General features: G+C 40.1%; 1 protein-coding gene across 4 annotated transcripts in view; it reads right to left on the bottom strand.

Moving 5' to 3' along the window:
• The window catches only part of akap10 (A kinase (PRKA) anchor protein 10), a 92658-nt gene extending 71622 nt beyond the window's left edge, over nt 1-21036 (bottom strand). For 2 of the 4 annotated variants that reach the window (XM_072243619.1, XM_072243621.1), the window contains exon 1: nt 20872-20891. Coding sequence is in view for 1 of the 4 variants with exons in the window: in XM_072243622.1 (XP_072099723.1) it covers nt 20872-20893 (22 nt within the window). In the remaining 3 variants the exon portion in view is untranslated. Of the gene's footprint in view, nt 1-20871 lie in introns of all 4 variants that reach the window. The other 2 variants (XR_011883161.1, XM_072243622.1) reach the window with 2 other exon arrangements.
• Between the last annotated feature and the right edge of the window lie 378 nt (nt 21037-21414).

Genomic DNA, 21414 nt, shown 5'->3' with positions numbered 1-21414 from the left:
TAATTACACTAGCCAGTCAAATCATTGAACCAGTCAGCTCACACTGAGCTGACCTTTTTAATAAAAAGAGCAAAGAACACAAATTTAAATAAGGCAATGAAAGACAACAGAAAACGATGATCGCTAATTGCTAATACCTCCCACATAGACATGTCTCACATAACAATCTCACTGGCCCAGATATGCAATAACTAAGAGGTTGTCAACACACTTCTGATATAGAAGTGGCAATCAGACAGCAGCATACTGTGACTGCACAGAAAAATCAAGAACTTTGCAGATAAGCTTTGGTTGTATAAATTGGCTTAATGATCTAATCAAATGTAAAAATGCACAAACGATATGACTGTGATTGAACACTGGTCTCCCAGATCCTGAATGATAATTTGATAGACAGACAAGGAACTGCACAGGTGTTACTATTATGAGAAGTCCATCAAGTATGCTTGCAAATAAAGTGCTCAAAATACTCCACCGTAGCATACATTTTCTTTACTGTATCAGATATTGTTACTACAGCCAAATGTCAGCTCTCAGACATTCCCTCACAACATCCTCTGCACCAGAGAATGACAGACTTCATTTCCTCAGATCTTCTCTCCACTGCTTTCTACCACCACTCACTCCCCCACTCCTAAACTTCTTCCACATGCAGAACTCTCCAGACAAACCACAACACACTTAGGTTTTCCTACTTTGGCTCCATCATTTGGTCTAGTCCTTTCAAATGTGTACCTCCGATATCTCTGATATTTTCTGCCATTTCGACAACTCCCAATTTCTTGGTACCAAATGGCTCACTTGGAGAAGGCATAAGGAAAACACAGTCATGGGCTCTATCAACTATGGTGGAGGACAGGCCACAGTTCAGAAAGAAAGATATTTCAACCATCTGTGTGGAAAGTTTTCTCATATTTACACTTCCATCACACACAAGGATGGCCTTCCACTTGGTAGAGCAGACACCCAACCTGTCCCTTCCACCCACAAACACACTCCCCTACTAACCTTGTTTTCATATTGAACAATTTGTTTTTCAACTCTCCTCACTTTCTCCAGATCAAAGGGGAATTTACACTGGCCCAAACCAGGTTGCTCTTTTTGTCGGATATACAGAACGCCTTCATTCAGTCCTATTTAGAGCCCTCCCCCTTCCCGCACATTACTAGCTGTATTAGTGCTGTTTCCTGCACTCATACAGAAATTAAAAATTATTTTTACTGCATATTGATCTCACTTTCAGATTGTCCATATTTGAATCTTCTGTTCCTTTTCAGGATCTCTCTACTTCAGGGCACAGTTTAGCAAAATATTGATTGCAAGGCCAGAGTGTCCTACAGCTATATTGTCGATATTTCCTTCTACCCCATTTCCTACAAGGACTCTGGTTCCCATTCCTCTGTTGCCAGGTTATCTGTTTCACTGATGAAACTTTCCAAACAGATGCTCAAGATGCCTTCCTTCTTCCTGCACATGGACTTCCCTTCTCTTATAATTAAAGCTCTTGACTGCATCTGATCTACCTGCCCTCACCCTCTCCCCTCATAGACAGAAGAATGGAATTCCCCTGGGCCTCAATTTCTATCTTACCAGTATCCACAGTCAATAGACCATTCTTTGCAATTTATGTTATTTCTAACGAGATTCCACCACCAGACATATGCTCTCCTCCTTTCTAGGTTCAGCATTCCCTTCACAACTTCCTAAATGCTCATCCATCTCTGAACTTATTATAACTCATTCGTTCACAAGAAATTATTTTTTTAACCTCTTTCCCCCAACAGCTTAAGCAGTTCTTCCAGGTGAAACAGCAATTACTGTGTTCACTATGTGACTTGCTCAATAATGCAGAAACCAAATAAACACAGGTTAGGTAACACCTTTGCCAAACACCAGTTCTGCGGGGCACTGTTGATCTTTCTGTCGCCAGCCACTAAATTTCCATTGCACTCCTATGCTGACCTGCCAATCTGTGGCATCCAACACTATTACAAGGTCCAACATAAACAGAAAAAACAGCGTCATATCTTCTGTCTGGGAACACTGCTTTCTCTGTTAGTATCAAAACTGGCCAGTTGTGCAATAGATCATCCATCGGCAATATGTGGGTTTCTCTTTACACAGACACAGCCTAATGTACCACATATTTCCTACTCTATATTTCATAGTGTTTACATTCCTTTGTTTGCATTCTCTCTCTAAAAATCTTGGATAACCTATCAGGGATATACAATATTCGCCAGATATATTTACATGTAGTAGGAATTTGTAGTGGTATATTGGCATGACATGCAACAAAAACAAATTATAAAGTATTACATAAAATATAAAGTTAGAGATTAAAGCATGGAATAAAACGTACATAAATGCCAACATGTATTTACAATTTAAACAACATTATAAAAAGTGATTTAAAGTGTTTACAGTGCAGTGATAGGGGTAATAGATAAAGGGAAAGAGGGGTTAACTAGAATGGTTCAACAGATTAACTGCCTGGGTAATCAACTAGATTACTTCATCTACAGTTCATCCTCTTAATGTCCATGACATCCAGATATCTGAAGACAAAGATTCTGCAGATGCTGGAAATTTGGAGCAATGCACACAAAATGCTGGAGGAACTCAGGTCAGGCAGCATCTATGGAGGGAAATGTCGACTGTTTATTTCCCTCTATAGATGCTGCTTTACTTGCTAAGTTCCTCCATCATTTTGTGTGTGTTCCACTAAGACATTTCCTTTATTCTAATCATTCATCCTCCACCTTCTCTGCAACTTGGAACATAAAAAACTTATTTTTTCTATTTCTCAGTTCTGATAAAGGGTTTATTGTCATTAACTCTTTCTCTTTTCATAGATACTGCCTGATCTACTTTTAGTTCAAACTTACAGCATCTGCAGTTCTTTGACTTACTGTTCATTTTGGAAGGCACAACAGGCGCACTTAGGGCAAAGTTTAACAATGGCACCTAACTCAAGTTCAACTGGAAGATGGAAAAACTAATTCATTGTAAAAGTATCATATCTTTTTATATAATTGTCACACTCTGAGCAGTTATTCCACTTAACACCAGGTAATTATACACTTGTACATTTGCAACATTCATAATCACATATCCATAACAATACATTACACCCCCATGGATAATGTCAAAATCATAAAAATACTCTGACTGGTAATATATCAGAAAATGAATCATAAGCTGTCAAACCAGTTTCACTGATGAGGCAGATTTAGTCAATTAATGGATTGCACAACTGTCAACAAGAGCCAATGTGCACCCACTCTTGCAAATTTATACGATAGCTATAAATCCAGAGACAGAATACAATTTGCAATACTGTCACACTGCAGTAAAATAAAAACTAATCCAGAAAAAAATGCTAACATCATGTGGTGCTCCCAGTAAATAAAACAAAAAAAAATTTCCAGCATAATAGCTTTCCACTGCAAGGCCAATCGTTCTGCCCCTTGTACTGGCTACTCAGTCCCTACCATCACCAGAGAGAAAATTATTTCAGGAACAGGAGGAAAATTCACAAAAGATTATTTAAAAGTAACAGGGAAATTGTCTCATCAATACTTCCAAAGCATTAACAATAGGTACTTTAATTCAACATATAACTTAAGGTTCTGGAAACATTTGAGAGGGAGCCTAAGATGATGATGCTTTGAATTGCTATTGACTAATCTGTAAACATTCACTCAGTGGCCACTTTATTGGGTACACCTGCTCGTTAATGCAAATATCTAATCAATCAAGTGGTAGTAACTAAGAGATCCATTTGTTGTTCAGACAAAATATCAGAATGGGGAAGAAATGTGATCCAAATTACATTGACTGTGGAATGATTGTTAATCCCACACAGGGTTGTTTGAGTACCTTAGAAGCAACCAAATTATAATGGGTAACATCTTAAACATCACAGCATGATGCTGCTGGGGTAGCTAGTACAAAATATTTGAAGGAAACTAGCTCAGTATATGGAAGATAAAAGGATTAGATGAGGAGGGATGAGGGTGAAACATTAAACCCTCCATTGATCAATAGGGCAATTGACTGTTTCTGTGCTCCAGAGTCCAGGTAATTCAATGTAAGGCTTCAGTAACCAGTTCAAAACACTGTTGCACTTTTAATTACATCCTTTCCATCATTCAGTCTGAACTGCAGCCATTTCCAATGAGAAACATTGCTCCTAATTCAATCTATTTGGTTCTTTAATCAATGAGTTGCAGAGGAAATGACAGTCAATCAAATGGCTGGAATAGTTTCATTTTTGTTTCTTTCCACCCACCCCACACATACATACACACACAATTACACAAATGCTAGTAGAAACTATCAGTCTTCATATCGATGATACAATGATAATGGCAAGTCCGATTCTAATGGTGGTACTACAAATAGATTTGGAAGCTCTGACATACCAAATGACACAGCGCTTTCAAAATCCATGCAGTTTACATCCCAAATCAGGAAGATGCGTGTATCACCTATTTCAGGCATAATGTAAGGAACCCCGTGCTCAGATCAGGAGAGGATGATACCAGTAGCAAGAACATTCAGCATGTCTTATCAATGGGACTCCACTGTGCCAAAACCAACAAATATATTCAGTTGAAAGCAAGCATCCACTAGTCACAGTGAGTAAGTTAGTTCACATTCTTAAAGAAAAATAACTACATAACTAAATTCTAATTTGTTGTATTCATGGAAAACGGAGAAAGCATTCCAATTACTTCAGGAAATTTTTCACTGCAGATTTGGATAAATATGGTAGCATTAATTTCATGGCGCCTTATTTTTTGATTTTACAAAATATCAAGACTGACAAATTGGAAACAAATCCCAAACTCAACCTGCAAACCAAAATGCTTCAGTTAACAACCTTTATATCACATCACATTTCATTAAAAAGCAATAGAAAGATCACAACTACTTCTTTTCCTTTAGCTTATAAATTTGCAATCCCATGTGAGATAATCAGTCAAATGACTGAGTGGTCTTTCATCTTTTATTATACCAGTTTGATGCACAAAAACCACTCTCTAGGTTATCAAAGCAATTAGATGTGTACTGTGAAACAGAATCAGAGTTCACATCTTTGAGAGGGCTCTGCAAGCCACAAGAAAAGCAAACTGTATAGATTCACAGAAGCTCCAGGATAATCCTGGAAGGATTCATGCACGTGCCTAACAAATCATACTTTCAGAAAGGGAATAATTACCACTGTATTATCACATTTTATTTCTTGCACTGCTATAATTTGGTGGCCTGGAAAATGTTCCACAAGAAGATTGCACATCCTACATGAAACATGCACGTCCACCTCTCTTTAATGTCAATTTAAACCATCCTATTGAACAGAAATGCAAATGAGCTAAGACAAATAATCCTAATGCCTACTGTTCCAAACCAATGCTAATTTAGTAGTAACACACATCAAAGTTGCCAGTGAACGCAGCAGGCCAGGCAGCATCTCTAGGAAGAGGTACAGTTGACGTTTCCGGCCGAGACAAAGGGTCTCGGCCCGAAACGGCGACTGTACCTCTTCCTAGAGATGCTGCCTGGCCTGCTGTGTTCACCAGCAACTTTGATGTGTATTGCCTGAATTTCCAGCATCTGCAGAATTCCTCGTGTTTACCAATTTAGTAGTAGTATCACTTCAAATATTTTTTTTAAACCACAGTTTTGGAACACTCACATTATTGTGGTTTCCAACCATTAAATATCAATACATTTTCTGCAATTATTTTAACTAAATAAAACCACAATTAGGAATCAAGAGTCATGCAACAAGGTAAGATATCCTGGTCATTAGGTACCACTGTATACGAATCCCAGGTCCAGGGCTTGGTTTTTAGTCTTCTATGCCCTTGCCTACATCATGTGACACAATACAAAACAACAATGATGATGATGCCCTAGCATTTCAAGCACATCTAAATACTTCTTAAATGTTGTGTAAGTACAGTACATGCCTCCACTATCCCTCAATGCAGTGCATTCTGGATCTGAGTGAAAAATTCTTTATTCCCTTTAAATCTACTACACAATCTTAAGCATAATTCCTAAGAGAAAAAGTTTAGCATCACATATTTTAGCTCTGCACCTCATAATTTTGTAGATGTTAATAAGGTCACTCCTGCGGCCATCTCCACTGTAAACTTCACCTTTCCAGTCTCTGAGCTATCTCAGGTAACATTTTAGTGTATGCATTCCGGTATAATTGTATCCTTCCTATAGTGAGGCAACCAAAATTAATGTCATACATAATCTACCTGCTCTTTTATTCTACACCTTCAACTAATGAAGGTAGGAATACCATAAGGCAGCTCAATCACTTCTATCTGCTGCCTTTGTTCCTCAGTAATTCCTAGGACCTTACTGTTCAATATACATTGAACTTATTTATTTTACTAAAATACGAGGGGTGATTGATAAGTTTGTGGCCTAGGGTAGACGGAGTCAATTTTAGAAAACCTAGCACAATTATTTTTCAACATAGTCCCCTCCTACATTTACACACTTAGTCCAGCGGTTGTGGAGCATATGGATTCCTTCTTTGTAGAAGTCGGCATCTTGGACCAGGGGTGATTGATAAGTTCATGGCCTAAGGTAGGAGGAGATGAGTTATTAACTTCAAGCTTTCTGCATAATCACTCAAAGAGTTGAACTGCATGTGCATGTAACGAGAGCTGTATAACTCATCTCCTTCTAACATAGGCCACGAACTTATCAATCACCTCTGCTGTGGACCACTTTCTGGAATCCAAGATGCCGACTTCTACAAAGAAGGGATCCGTATGCTCCACGACCGCTGGACTAAGTGTGTAAATATAGCAGGGGCCTATGTTGAAAAATAAATGTGCTAGGTTTTCTGAAATTGATGCCTTCTACCTTAGGCCACGAACTTATCAATCACCCCTCGTATATTATCTCCCACTTTTCAGAACTAAATTCTCTCTGCCATTGCTTTACCATCTCATCAAATATTGTTCAGTAACTACAGAAAACCATTCGCGCTATCAGCAACATGACTAACTGCAAACTTACTAAGAGTACCTCCTACAATCACTTCAAGTCAACTGCAAACTTACTAATAGTATCTCCGACAATTACATCAAGATTACTAACATATACAAGCAACAATAGTTCAGCACCAATCTACAGTTCCATATCGCTTGGGAGGCTGTTTTGGCTCACTGAATCTATACAGGCTCCCACTCTTATTTTCCCTATAATTTATTCTGCACACATTCCAATCAAACCCACCCCCCCACCACCACTGCCAGAGATTTTATCCTTTGCCCATATACTAGGTATATGCTAATTACCCTACTAAACCACATATTTTTTTGGATGAGGGAGGAAACCAGAGAACTTGGAAGAAACAAACACGGTTACAGTGAGAATGTGAGAACGCCAGACAGCATTGAGGTCTACCACTGAATCGGGTTCAATGGAGCTATGAGATAGCAACCCTAATACCTGCACAAGTAACCACAGACTTTTAAGTGCAAACAGAGCCCTCCTGTAACCAAGACAACTTTGGATCTAATTAGATAAGTTGGTCAGGATCTCGCGGTCCCTCACCTTTGCACAAGATTTTCACGTAGGGCCTTATCAAAGGTTCTACCCAAGTCCACATGGACTACATCAAGCACACTAATTCACTTTCAAGGTGAAGTAGTAAACTGGATTAGATACTGGCTTTGCAGAATAAGCCAGAGAGTGGTAGTAGAGGGTTGCCTCTCTGACTGGAGACCTGTGACTAGGGGTGTGCCGTAGGGGTCAATACTGGGTCTGTTGTTGTTTGTCATCCATATCAATGATCTGGATGATAATGTGGTAAACTGGATCAACAAATTTGCAGATGACACCAAGATTGGGGTTGCAGTGGATAGCGAGGAAGATGATCATGGCTTGCAGTGGAATCTGGACCAGCTGGAAGAAAAGGCTGATGAAATTTAAAGCTTTTTATGCTGAGGTTGCTTGAGACTCCAACTAGAGGTCGTGGGTTAACAATTAAACGTGAAATGTTTAGGGGGAACATGGTGGGGAACTTCTTCACTCAGAGGGTGGTGAGAAAATGGAACGAGCTGCCAGCACAAGTGGTGGATTTCAACATTCAAGCAAAATTTGGATAGGTACATGAATGAGAGGGGTATGGAGGGCTATGGTCCAAGTGCAGGTCGATTGTTTTAGGCAGATTAATGGTTCTGCACAGACTAGATAGGCCGAAGGGCCTGTTTCTGTGCTGTAGTGTTTCGTAACCACTTCAAAAAAGGCAAATTCATCAGGCAAGATCTCCCCTTAAAGTTATGCTGACTATCCATAATTAATATCCATCTCCCCACACTCAGATTCATCCTATATAGTCATTTCCTACCAATGTTGTGCTCAGCAGTATGTAATTATTGGGTTTGTCTCTGGTGCCCTGCATGACTAAAATTACAGTGTTCACTATCACCATACACCTCTCCTGTGGCCAGATAAGATCTTTAAATTAACTGCAAGTAATTAGGTGAAATTTACAAATTGCAAGGCTTCTCTTTTTTGTAAACATATCAATTTGCTCAATTGTCTGCGAAGAAATAAATCCAAGATATTCACCAGTGGGACTATTTTCCTGTAAACTCCAAAACATAAACTATGTTGATTCAACAATAAACTGTGGTATAGTGCTTTCTTTTAACTCTGTATATATTTTTAATTGCATTCACCGGCCAGCTCAATATTATCGCCCATTCACATCTCCCAAATCAGGGCAGCCTGTGCAACAAAGGAATATTCAAATGCTATATTGATAAGAAATGCCAGTATTTGGGGTCAATGATGTTACAAGATCGGCAATATATTTCCAAATGAGACTATTTCCTGAAACTGAAGGGAATCTTACAGGCTTTGGCGTTCTACTGCATCAACTGCCTTTGTCCATCTGTGTCTGGAAATACTGAATCAGGGGATACTATCAAAGAACCCCTGTCAAGATGCTACAAGGCATCTTGTAGATTCCAGTCTAGGCTCCATAGTGATGCACAGAGGGAATGTTGAAGATAATGGATAAGGATAACTTCAAGCTTCTCTTATTTTTGAAGCTACATCCATTAAAGCACGTGGGGAGTATTCAATCTCTCTTTCCCTCTTTAAATGTAGAAAGGTTTTGGGGTATTGAGATGAGTCACTTACTTCAGAATGCTTCTTGTAAGTTGAATTACTCTTCTGGTTAATGGTGATGTCTGAGGTACTGATACTGGAGGAAACATCACAAAGTAACTGACTTTCTTGTTGGAGATGGACACTATCTGAGACGCGTGGCAGAAGTGGTGGCAGCACAGTGGCATAATGCTAATGTAGTGCCAGTGAGCCAGGCTGAATTCCACCATTATCAGAAAGGAATTTGTATTCTTTTTCCCATGATCACGTGGATTTCCTCCAGGTGCTACGGTTTCCTCCCACATTACAAAGACGCATGGGTAAGGGCTAGTAAGTTGTGGGCATGCTACGTTGGCAGCACAGCAACATCCTTGCACTATGCTGGTCGTTGACACAAATGACACATTTCACTGCATGTTTTGATGTGAGATGACAAATAAAGCTAATCTTATTTAAAAATATAGGACTGAACATAGTTGAGGCCTTCTTGCATGGCTTCATTGAAGAACAGTTTTGAAGTCATCAGTGAACATTTGTTTTTCAACGTAAAATGAAGGAAAAGATGTTGAAGCAGAAAGCTGAATAACATTGTTGAAGGAGTTCTTCAGTGTAGATTTCTAGGTACAAACTTCAGGGAAATCGTTTGGTTTGTAAGGCAACTGCACATACTGTAAATACTCTCCTCCAAACTTAAAAAACTGAGAAATTAACACCATCACAAATCGGCTCTGTTGCTTTCAAAATAGCACATGGAACAGCTGCTATTTCTGTTATCTACATATACAGTATGCCAAAATGCAAGAAGTAATAATTAATGAGGAATAAAAGAAAACTATTGATGTTACTTGGAATTTGAAATAATAGCTGTAGTGTGAAGTATTGGAACTTCCACAATATTCATCTGTATTTCTATAAAAGACAGATCTATATCAAGTAAAACACAGCCACAGAGCTCACATGGAAATACAGAAAAGACACAAGCTGCAGAGGCACATACTTATCAACCATTTCAGAACAAAATCAACTTCAGAGCCTGGGCTCTTCTGTATCAACAAGAGGCAAATGAAAGGGAATCTATTAAAATAGAAAAGATTGGTTATAAGAGAAAAAACTATTTGTAAGCACTTCTATAATAACTAATGGCTCAAGGTACAGGGATGTGGTTGGAAGATGGTAAAAGAATGCTTCCAGTTAGAAGCATTTCTTCAAATAAGCAATAACACTTTGTAGGAAGAAGGTTGGAATCAAAGTCACAACTGAGGGGACGCTGATGAGCAGGGAAAAGTACAAGTTTTCTGCATCTGGGTTTAATGAGAAATGCATTAATAACAGACGGTTATACCACAATCCATAGCTTTCCAAAACAGATTCTTTCCCAACTGACCTGGTCCCTGTTTGCCATTTATATAATTTGGACAAGATTTGTTAATAAGGTATGCAATGGTATTCAATTGTGTTCACATCATGAGGTTAGGTGTTAATTTCCACCCCCCCGCCCACCCTCACAGTAACAATTTCAGAACTGCAGGTTTCAACATTTTGTTTACAGCAATCTAAGCAATTATTTTTGTGAAAATAAAAATTAACTGTCAAGATCCTTCACCATTTAAAAATTGAACAATTTATTCGGTTCTGTTTTACTGCTTGAATTACCTACCCACCCTAGAATTTACAATGACACATTTAGCTACAAGGTCATTGTGCACTATATTTGTGAAGCATCTGCCTTGAGCAGAACCACGTCATTTCATTAGCACCCAGATTCAGTGCATTTGAGCGTCTGATATCATAGGAAACGGAGTTCAGAAAGCACAAGTCAAGGACACTAAAGTGACCACTATATTACAAGGGCTAACATTTCTCTTTCTACATCAAGTAGATTGTTATAACACATCTTAAAGAAAATAAAACATACTTGGTTCTCCGCAACAAGCAGATTTCCTGGTGGCAAACCATTTTAATTCCAATCCCCACTCCCAATCCAACATGTCAGTTCTACCTCCAGAGTTGCCATGATGAGGCCACTCTCAGGGTGGAGGAGCAACACCTCATTCTGTTTGGGTAACTCTCAACCTGATGACAACAATTTCTCCAACCCAGTAATTTTTCTCCCTCACCCTTCCTCCTTCTCCTATTCCCCAATCTGACTCCCCTCTTACCACATCTCTTCTGCTCACCCGCCTATCTTCTTCCCTTTCTCCCATGGTCCACCCTCCTCTCCAATCAGATTTCTTCTTCTTCAGCTCTTTAGCTTTTTCACTCATCACCTACCAGCTTCTCAATTCATCCACACCCCCATTCCCTGCCCTTCCAAAACCCACCTGGCTTCACCTACCACCTTCTAGCTTATACTCTTTCCCCTCTCCCCATCTTATTCTGGCACCTTCCCCTTTCCTTTCCAGTCCTGATGAATCATCTCAGCCCACAACGTTAATTCTTTATTCATTTCCATAGATGATGTCTGACCTGTTGAGTTCATCTAGCATTGTGCGTGTGTTATTCTGGATTTCCAGCATCTGCAGGATTTCTTGTTTTTATTCTTCGTTCAATTTATTTTATAATCCTGTTATTGTTTTATTGTATTTACTATACTCAATTAATTAAAGCAAGCTTCATGATTTATATTATTTAGTATACTGGATTCTGTTCACTTAATTCACTGTAAATGAACAAAATCAGCACAGACACTTAATGTAGATAATGGACTGCCTTCATACAATGCTACTGATTCCATCCTCCAAATCTTCATTTTCATTATAACATTCAAGGTGGTTGTCGAAACCTTCAAATTCTTTGTAGTCCCTGACTTGTTGAAGTAATGAAGTTGTTTCATTTTCACTCCTGGCCATTTCTGGCATCTCCAAGCCTAAATGCTTGAAACCACAGAGATAGAAATGGTTCTGAATTGTCTTACTGCTTATTCCTCACAACTATCAGTGACAAAAATCGCTGCTTTTTGAAAACAAGCATACACAACTGACACAATTTAAAATCTGTTCACTCTAACCATGGTATAATGTCTATCGGCCACAGAAGTGCACGCGTGTGGCGCTAGTTATAATTGTTCAGCAACAGTCTCCAGCCACAATTAAGCAGCACAGTGTCCCAAATAAACCAAGGATATCCTGGCTATTTTCTCAATTAGTTTTTGTTCTTTAACAGTTGTCCCAAATAAATGGCTGCATCAATTAACCAACTGTCCTATTAACCGGAATCCACTGTACTTTAAATGCCTCTGGTTACTACATTCTCTACAACCGTACTGCTTCAGATACTGTTACAGTTTCGCACTTAATAGCATCAGTACACTAATCTGTTAACCTTTTGACTTTAGATGGAGTATAGATCATTACAGCATAGTACAGGCCCTTTGGTCCACAATGTCGTGCAAACCTTTTAACCTACCCTAACACCAATCTAACCCTTCTCTTCTACATAGCCCTCCATTTCTCTATCATCCATGTGTCTCTCTAAGAGTTCCTAAATGTCTCTAATGTATCTGCATCTACCACCACCCCCGACAGGGTGTTCCATGCACACACCATGTTCTCTATAAAGAACTTAACTCTGACATCCTCCCGATACTTTCCTCCAATCACCTTAACATTATGCCCTCTCGTATTAGTTAATTCCACCTTGGGAAGAAGTCTCTAGCTGTCCACTTAAACTATCTTACCATCTTATACGCCTCTCATCCTCCTTTGCTCCAAAGAGAAAACCCTACCTCACTCAACCTCTCCTCATGACATGTCTTCTAGTCCAGACAACAACCTGGTAAATTTCTAAAGCTTCAAAATCCTTCTTATAATGATGTGACAGGAACTGAACACAATAGCCCAAGTGTGGTCTAATCAGAGTTTCATCAAGTTGCAACTGTACCCTGTGGCTCTTGAACTCTACAAACTATGGACCCATTTTCAAGGACTGTTCATCTCATGTTCTTGATATTTATTGCTTATATATTATTACTTTCCTTCTGTATTTGCAAGTTTATTGTCTTCTGCACACTGAATGAACACCCAAGATTGTGCTGTATTTCAATGATCCTGTTATGGTTATTTTTCTAATGGATTTAGTCAGTATACCCACAAGAATATGGTGACATGTGTAACACGCTGTAAGGTTTCACTGCTAAAGCTAATGTAATGGCTTCTATGTAATGTTCCACTGTTAAGGTAGTGATTTCTCTGTAGCAGCAATGTTTGGGTTATGACTAGAGATAATGAGGCTTTGGAATGTACGGGTTAGCCAATCAGGAGTCTGTTGCCCTGTCTTGTGAATTTGCGGGCTTTGGCCAGAGAGAGAGGGAGAGATGAAGAGAGAAGACATGAATGGAGAGATCTGGTAGACCGCCAGACGGGGTGGACTCGGAACGGGGGTCCGAAGGTCGGCAAAGCTCGGAGGGGACCGATGGTGGAAGGAAGACTATTGAACTGCGCGAGCTCCAACTTTTGTGCACAGACTGTTTATTATTAAATCTTATGATGTAGGCCCTTTTTCTTTTATATTTTCTCTACTAACCATATAGTCAAAGTAAGAGTTATAGAGCTTAATCGTTTAATCACATAATGTGTACTGTTTGTTATTTCGGGGTACTGAACAGGGGACATATCATGCAGCATCCACCCAAACGAGGTTTCTTAAGTTTGGCCGGGCAGGGGGTTATCACCCCCTATATTAAGCCACCAGGCGAAGCGAGTTTTACACGTTTTGTCAATAAATTTACTTTGAACTTAACCTAGGTAATGAAGGCATATTTGTTCAGTTTCTGCCCAGGAAAGCAATTTGGTAGCAACCAGAAGACTTCCTAACCATTTCTGACATTTCTGGTTGTTCATGGCTCAGATGGTTCACACAATGGTCTGAGTCAGATCATTATAGGTTTGTTTAGGTTTCATTCTAGAAAATTGAGAAGAAAATGTTATGCTGGTGCTTCAGTGGAGGAGGCAGTATTAAACATTGTTTAATGATTTGGATGACAGAATTGATAGCTTTGTGGCAAAGTTTATGGACTATGCAAAGATAGGTGGAGGGACAAGTAGGTTTGAGGAAGCAGAGAGGCTACAGAAGGACTTAGATTAGGAGAATGGGCAAATAAGTGGCAGATGGAATACAGTGTCAGGAAGTGCAGAGTCATGCATTTTGGTAGAAGAAATAAAAGGGTAGACTATTTTCTAAATGGAGAGAATACTCAGAAATCTGAGGTGTGAAGGGACTTGGGAGTCCTTGTGTGGGATTCCTTAAAGGTTAATTTGCAGGTTGAATCGGTGGTGAGGAAGGCAAACATAATGGTAGCATTCATCTTTAGAGGACTAGAATATAAAAAGGATGCAATGTTGAAGCTTTATAAGGCACTGGTAAGACCTCTCTTGGGAGTATTGTGAGTAGTTTTGGACCCCTTACCTTAGAAAGGTTTGCTGACATTGGAGAGGGTGCAAAGGAGCCTCAGAAAAATGATTCTGTGATTGAAAGGCTTGTCGTATAAGGAGTGTTTGATGGCTCTGGGCCTCTACTCACTGAAATTCAGAAGAATGAGGGGTGACTTCATTGAAACATATTAAATGGTGAAAGCCTTGATATAGTGGATATGAGAGGTTGTTTCCTATGGTGGCAAAGTCTAAGAACAAAGGACACAGCCTCAGAATAGAGGGGCGCCCTTTTAAAATGGAGATGATGAGGAATTTTTCTTAGCCAGAGAGTGGTGAATCTGTGGGATTTGTTGTCACAGGCAGCTGTGGAGGCCACATCATTGGTTATACTTAAGGCAGAGGTTGACAGATTCTTGATTAGTCAGGGCATGAAAGGATACAGGGAGAAGGCAAAAGATTGGGGATGAAAGGGAAAAATAGATCAGCCATGATGAAATGGCAGAGCAAACTCGATGGGCCTAAATGGCCTAATTCTGTTCCGATACCTTATGGTCTTAAACTGTTATCTCTTTTGCTTTCTTAGAGAGATGCAAAAGTTCCATGATCTGCTTCAAAGAAGAGCAGTAGAGTTATCCTTAATTCTCTGTACAACATTTATTTTTCACAGCATGGTAGCATAGTGGTTAGCACAACGCTTTACAGTACCAGCAACCTGGGTTCAATTCCCATTGCTGCCTGTAAGGAGTTTGTACATTCTCCTCGTGACCACATGGGTTTCCTCTGGGTGCTCCGGTTTCTTCCCACATTCCAAAGATGTACTGGTTATAGGTGAATTGGTCATTGTAAATTGTTCCATGATTAGGGATTACTGAGCAGAGGCCGGCTGGTGGCGCAATGAGATCAGTGCCGGACTCCGGAGCGAAGGTTTCCGAGTTCGAATCCAGGTCGGGCCACCTCCCCATCACGCTTTCCATTCATGCTGGGTTGAGAGTCGAGCTAACCACTTGGCCTCGTAAAAAATACAAAGGTCAAGTCAGGAACATTCATAACGTGACCCGGTTAATCCTGACACCACGTGGTACAACACGCTTAAAAAAACTGGACAGAGCAGTTTGAAGGGCTGGAAGGGCCTACTTCGTGCTGTACATCAATAAATAAAAATCACGTGAGTTTCTTTGCGCAGGACAAAGACGTTCTGGTTGGTAGGTTAATTGGTCATTGTAAATGGTCCTGTGATTAGCTTTTGGATTAAATCAGGAGATTGCTAGGCGGCATGGCTCAAAGGGCTGGAAGTGCCTATTCTGTGCTGTATCTCAATAAATAAAAATAAAACTTCACAACAGTAAATTCCTTGGTCAAAGGATCTGGGTGGTTGTTGACCTTCTTTTGCATTGCAAATAAGCTGGTGCATTTCCTAAAAAAACAACCACAGCCAAAAGTATTTCATTGCCTACAAGACTACAACATACTGTACAATACAGCATCTTTCTTTTGGCGAAGACTGATCACTTTCAGAGCAAAATTAGCATTAATGAGGTAAAGATAACAAGAGACTCGCCCAGCAGTGATTGTAAGCACACTGATGAATACTGATGGGTGTTGAATCCTATCGTTTACTTGTCCTCCCTCACAACTGAGAATAAATTTCACAGCTTGTCAGAAAATTGCTAGGTTGTTTTAATCTATTCTGTAACAGCAACTACATTATGACTAAGGAAATCAATCCTTTTGGGGAAATAGGTATTGGAAAGTATTGTGAACTCAAATATTAAAACCAACCTAAAAACAATATTTTGATTTTTGTGACTAAATATACTTTCATGTGTGACGAAGAATTTTAAGTATCCTGTCACTTTCACATCAATGTAGACCATAGTATGTAGTCCTGTTTTCTTAAAAGATTCTGGAGGATTTATCAGGCATAATAAATCTTTTATGTCCAAACAGCAGGTTAATTCGATTTCAAGTTCAACCCACCTGTATATTGCCAAGAGAAACAGCTTTCCTCCAGACCAAGGTGCTTAACACAGTTCATACAACTCACACACAAACACATTAACAAATAATAGAATGCATTTATGAAACAAGTCAAAAAGTAAATAACATACGCTACTGGCACTTCATATGAGATGAGACCTGGGTGGTGGCAGTGAGTTCAGTAGTTGTACGGCCTGGGGGGTAAGAAGCTGTTTCCCATCCTAAAAGACCTTGCCCTAATGCTACGATACCTCCTGCCTGATGGTAGGGGGTCAACGAGATTGTTGGATGGATGGGTGTTAAAGGGCTCTGCAGTCCTTAACTCATTCCTGTACAGATATTAAGTGCTGCTGAATAAAAGGAGACTTTATATCCTTGATCAGATCAAACAAAAAAATCCATAGCAATATATGAAGTTATGTCAAAGGTTCATTCGTTCTGGGAAATCTCTCAAGAGGCCCTTTCACACAGACCTTGAAAAGCTGTAAAATATTAGACATACATTATGGAGTTCTAACTAAATTCACCAGGATAAAACATGATTCTACCTCGGAAACTGTTTTAAAACAAGAGGGAAATGGAGAATACTAAGGAAATAATAGTTGAAACAAGATCTATAACAGATCAATTATTTAACGGTAGACAGAGAAAACTACAGGATTGGTTTAAATGGATAAAATGTTTACAAAGCAGAAAGATTTGGGGAAAGGAGATTTGTGGGCCAAATGGCCCATTCTTCTCAGAGAGGGTGTTTGCTGTGCACACCATCCACCCACACCCTTGAGACGAACCCACAAAAATATCAAGAAGGATGATTAAAAGCTTGGTCAAAATATATTTTAATTAGCATCTTTAAGCAGGAGAGAGAATTCGAGGGCAAAGATGCTTATAGTTGGAATTCCACAGCATAAGCAGTTAAAACCAGATCATCAAAATAAAAATGAGGACACAAGAGAGAGTTGTAGTTCATAGAGGTAAGGCCTTAAAGGGATTTAAAAATACTAACAAGAACTTTAAAATTGAGGAACCGCTAGGTAAGGAGCCCAGTACCTATGCAAACAGAAGATGCTGCTGTAGAGTTCAAGTGTGTGGAGCATAAGAAATACGAGGCTACCAGTTACACTTTAGAACACTACAAAGAAATGAAAATATGACTGAGGGTTTCAGCAACAGTTGAGTAGAAAGAGGGTGGAGATTAGCCCATTCTTCTGATACAGCAGATAACTCGTTGGTTACGAGTTTATCTGGGCATTAAATATGACACTGAGTTTGCAGATGTTTTAAAAAAACTACAATAATTTAAAATTCCCAGAATTATTGCTGAAATACCCACTGCTGGATGTAGGGAAATATGATCATCCTGGTGTACATGAAAAGAGTCCATGAGGCAAATTAATGACTGCACAATGTTTTTGAAGTGATATTTCAGGTTCCATGTTCTCCTCTCTCCTAATTCTCACCCTGCTTGAGATAAAAAAAATACTTGACAAAAAAGTGCTCAATTTGCAGAGAATCAGAATCTGTTTCATCAGCATCTGATATGATATAAAATTGGTTTTGTGACAGTCATAAATAACATCCTATTGTAATAAAGGTCATCTCTCTTTTACTAATTTTCTCAACTTTGACATCGTTAAACTCAATAATCTCCTGTAAGACAACTCCACCATCATTTGTAGGGTGGGACTGCTCCCATTTAGACCCATTCTTATCTCCCCTAGCAAGATACTCAGTAGCAGTTTGTCTTCTTGTGGCTGTACCATTATCTATCCTTCCTCATCTACATTCTGTCGTCTGGCAGTGTTATTCAAATACATCAGTCACCACATGTACACTGATAATACCAATCAACACTCCAACTATACCTCCTCTGATCCTACTCCCTCCCTATAAAGTCCGAATATATTTTGCATATTAGAACTGGCTGAACAGAAATGTCCTTAACTGAACTCAGTAAAATCTGAAGCAGTTGCCTTTAGACTTAGTGTAAATCCTGTCTTCTAAACACAAACCCAATCCCTCCCTCAGGCAAAGCCTAAATCTGAACCAAACTGTTACACAAAGGTGGTGTCACATTTGACATCGAGGAGAGCTGCAGACCATATTTCCATGCCCTCACTATATTCGAGTTTAGGCTTCTAACTTCAACTAGACAGCAGATATTAGAGCGGCAACCTCACAGATCCAGTGGCCCAGGTTCAATTCCAACCTTCAGAATCGCCTGTGTGAAGTTTGCATGTTCCCCAGATATGTCACCCCTCAGTCTCAAGATCTAACCTACCCAACCTCTCTCCATAATGCAGCACCTCAAGTCCTGGCAACATTCTCAGCTTAATGACATCTTTCCTGTAACAGGGTGACCAGAACTGTGCATAACACTGCAAATGCAGCTTCAACAATGTTTTGCACAGCTGCAACATCATGTCCCAACTCCTTGACTGATGAAGGTCAGCATGCAAAGTCTCCTTCATCAACCAGTCTAGATGTGACAGCACTTTTAGTGAATGACGTACCTGTTCCCTGAAGTGCCTCTGTTCCACAACACTGCCCAGCAAGCTACCATTCACTGTACAAGTCCTCTGATTTGACTCCCAAAATTCAACACCTCACATTTATCTGCATTAAAAGCCATTTCATAATGTGCTCTACATTCTTGGTTAGTTTCCACTGTCATAGAACATTTCAGCACAATACAAGCCTGTGATACTGTGCCAAACTCTTAACCTATTCTAAGATTAATCTAACCTTTCCCTCCTGCATAGTCCTCCATTTTTTGATCATCCATATGCCTATCTGAGTTTCTTAAATATCCCTAATATATCTGCCTCTACCACCACCCCTGCCAGCATGCCCCATGCACCCACCACTTTCTGAACAAAGAACCTACCTCTGACATCCCCTTAAAATTCCTCCAACACGTTAAAATGATGGCCTCTCATATTAGCCATTTCCACCCTGGGGAAAGGTCTCTGGCTATCCACTCAATCTTTGCTTCTTACCTCTTGTACACCTCTATCACGACATCTCTCATCCTCCTCTCCAAAGAGAAAAGCCCTAGCCTGCTCAACATATCCTCATAAGAGATACTCTCTAATTCAGGCAACATCCTAGTAAATCTCTGCATCTTCTCTAAAGCTTCCACATCCTTCCTATAAGGCGACCAGAACTGAACACAATATCCGAACTGTGGTCTAACCAAAGTTTAATAAAGCTGCAACATAACCTCATGGCTCTTGAACTCAATCCCACCCCCACCTGACTAATGAAGACCAACACACCTCATGTGCAGACCCACCTGATTGGAAGAGTATTATATAATTTGTAACAGGGGAAGGGCAGAATTGTGCTCGAAATCTTTTGGCATCTGCAACCATAGATTAGTCAATTTATTATTTGTTTCTCCACAAACAGAGATATTATAATTAAATTCAAGGTCTGTAATCAGGTGAAGTATGGAGTGCACCACAAAAAAATCCTAATTGAAAATATTTGACTATAAAGCTCATGCATTTCTTCATCATTACTTATTAAAACAGTAAAAAGGAGAAAACAAGTTTATCTTAGTTCTACCTTGCACAGGTGAGGTAAGTAACTTGAACAAACAAGCAAACCAAGTTTCGTTTAACGTTTTGTGCAATCCAGTCTTAGCTGAGAATTTTGAAACTCCCAAAATCTGGTACCTTAACTCATTACTCGGTTCTGCACTGAACTATGGGATTTTCTCTTCAGACTGTAGAACTCTATTTGCTTGTGGTTATTGGTTTGTGTGATTTGTGTTTTTTTTCTCTCTGCACATTGGGTGTTCGAGGATCTTTTTTTTAAATATGGGGTCTCCGGGGTGTTTTTTTTTTGTTTTGTGGCTGCCTGTAAGGAGACGAATCTCAAGGTTGTACAATCTATACATACTTTGATAATAAATATACTTTGAAGTCTGAACTTTACATTTCCCCTCAACCTGCATCTTAAAGCCACAACGCTTCAGTGACTCACGTAATTACTGTTGTGATTCAAGTTGCAACTAAATAGTCAATTAAACTGCACTACAATATTGAACGGGGAATCGCAGAGACTCTGAATTTTTGAGGTGCCCAATGTGTTGAAATTTAACCTGAGAATTTTAATGTAATAGAATTGAAGGAAGGACATTTCCATTTGAGAAAAGAAAAGTACTAGAATGCACTTGACATCAACAAAAATGCAGCAGAAAGCCAGCATATTTGTAAATAAAACTGAAGTCTGCTCAGCACGCTGGGCGGGAGAGAGGGTGTTGCCTGCAGGGCTACAGCCGGTTCTGGGAGGCCTAGCCCCAGCAGTACGGCCTGTTCCGCCGTCTCCCTGTGACCAAGCCCGCCTCCCTCCTCCTTACCTTTTCGCTTAAAAAATGACATGTTCGGGACCGTGCAGAAAACCGGGCCACCACTCTTTCAGTGCATGGCCACCGGCGGCTCGAAGCTCGCTTCATTCATTATTCGAGAGGGAGCTGTCAAACCAACACTTCCTCCTCCTCATAGTCCCTGTCCGCGGCCATCCTCCGAGCGGAGCCGAAGATGACCGATTAGAAGTGAACAGAGCCGAGGGTGAGCGATTGGGACCGAGCGGAGCCGAGGGTGAGCGATTGGGACCGAGCGGAGCCGAGGGTGAGCGATTGGGACCGAGCGGAGCCGAGGGTGAGCGATTGGGACCGAGCGGAGCCGAGGGTGAGCGATTGGGACCGAGCGGAGCCGAGGGTGAGCGATTGGGACCGAGCGGAGCCGAGGGTGAGCGATTGGGACCAAAGGGAGCCGACCGCGCAGTATCATGGGAAGACTCTTGGTCCTGGAACTGCTAGAGCTGCGAGACAGAGGAAGAAGAGTTCCCATATTTTCGTTCACAACCAAGTATATTTTCAAGCATTTCACACACACATTTA

This window comes from Mobula birostris, chromosome 25, assembly GCF_030028105.1.
Source record: "Mobula birostris isolate sMobBir1 chromosome 25, sMobBir1.hap1, whole genome shotgun sequence".
Classification (NCBI taxonomy): Eukaryota; Metazoa; Chordata; class Chondrichthyes; order Myliobatiformes; family Myliobatidae; genus Mobula; species Mobula birostris.
Note: the sequence above shows the minus strand (reverse complement) of the source record. Positions and strands in the feature narration are given on the sequence as shown.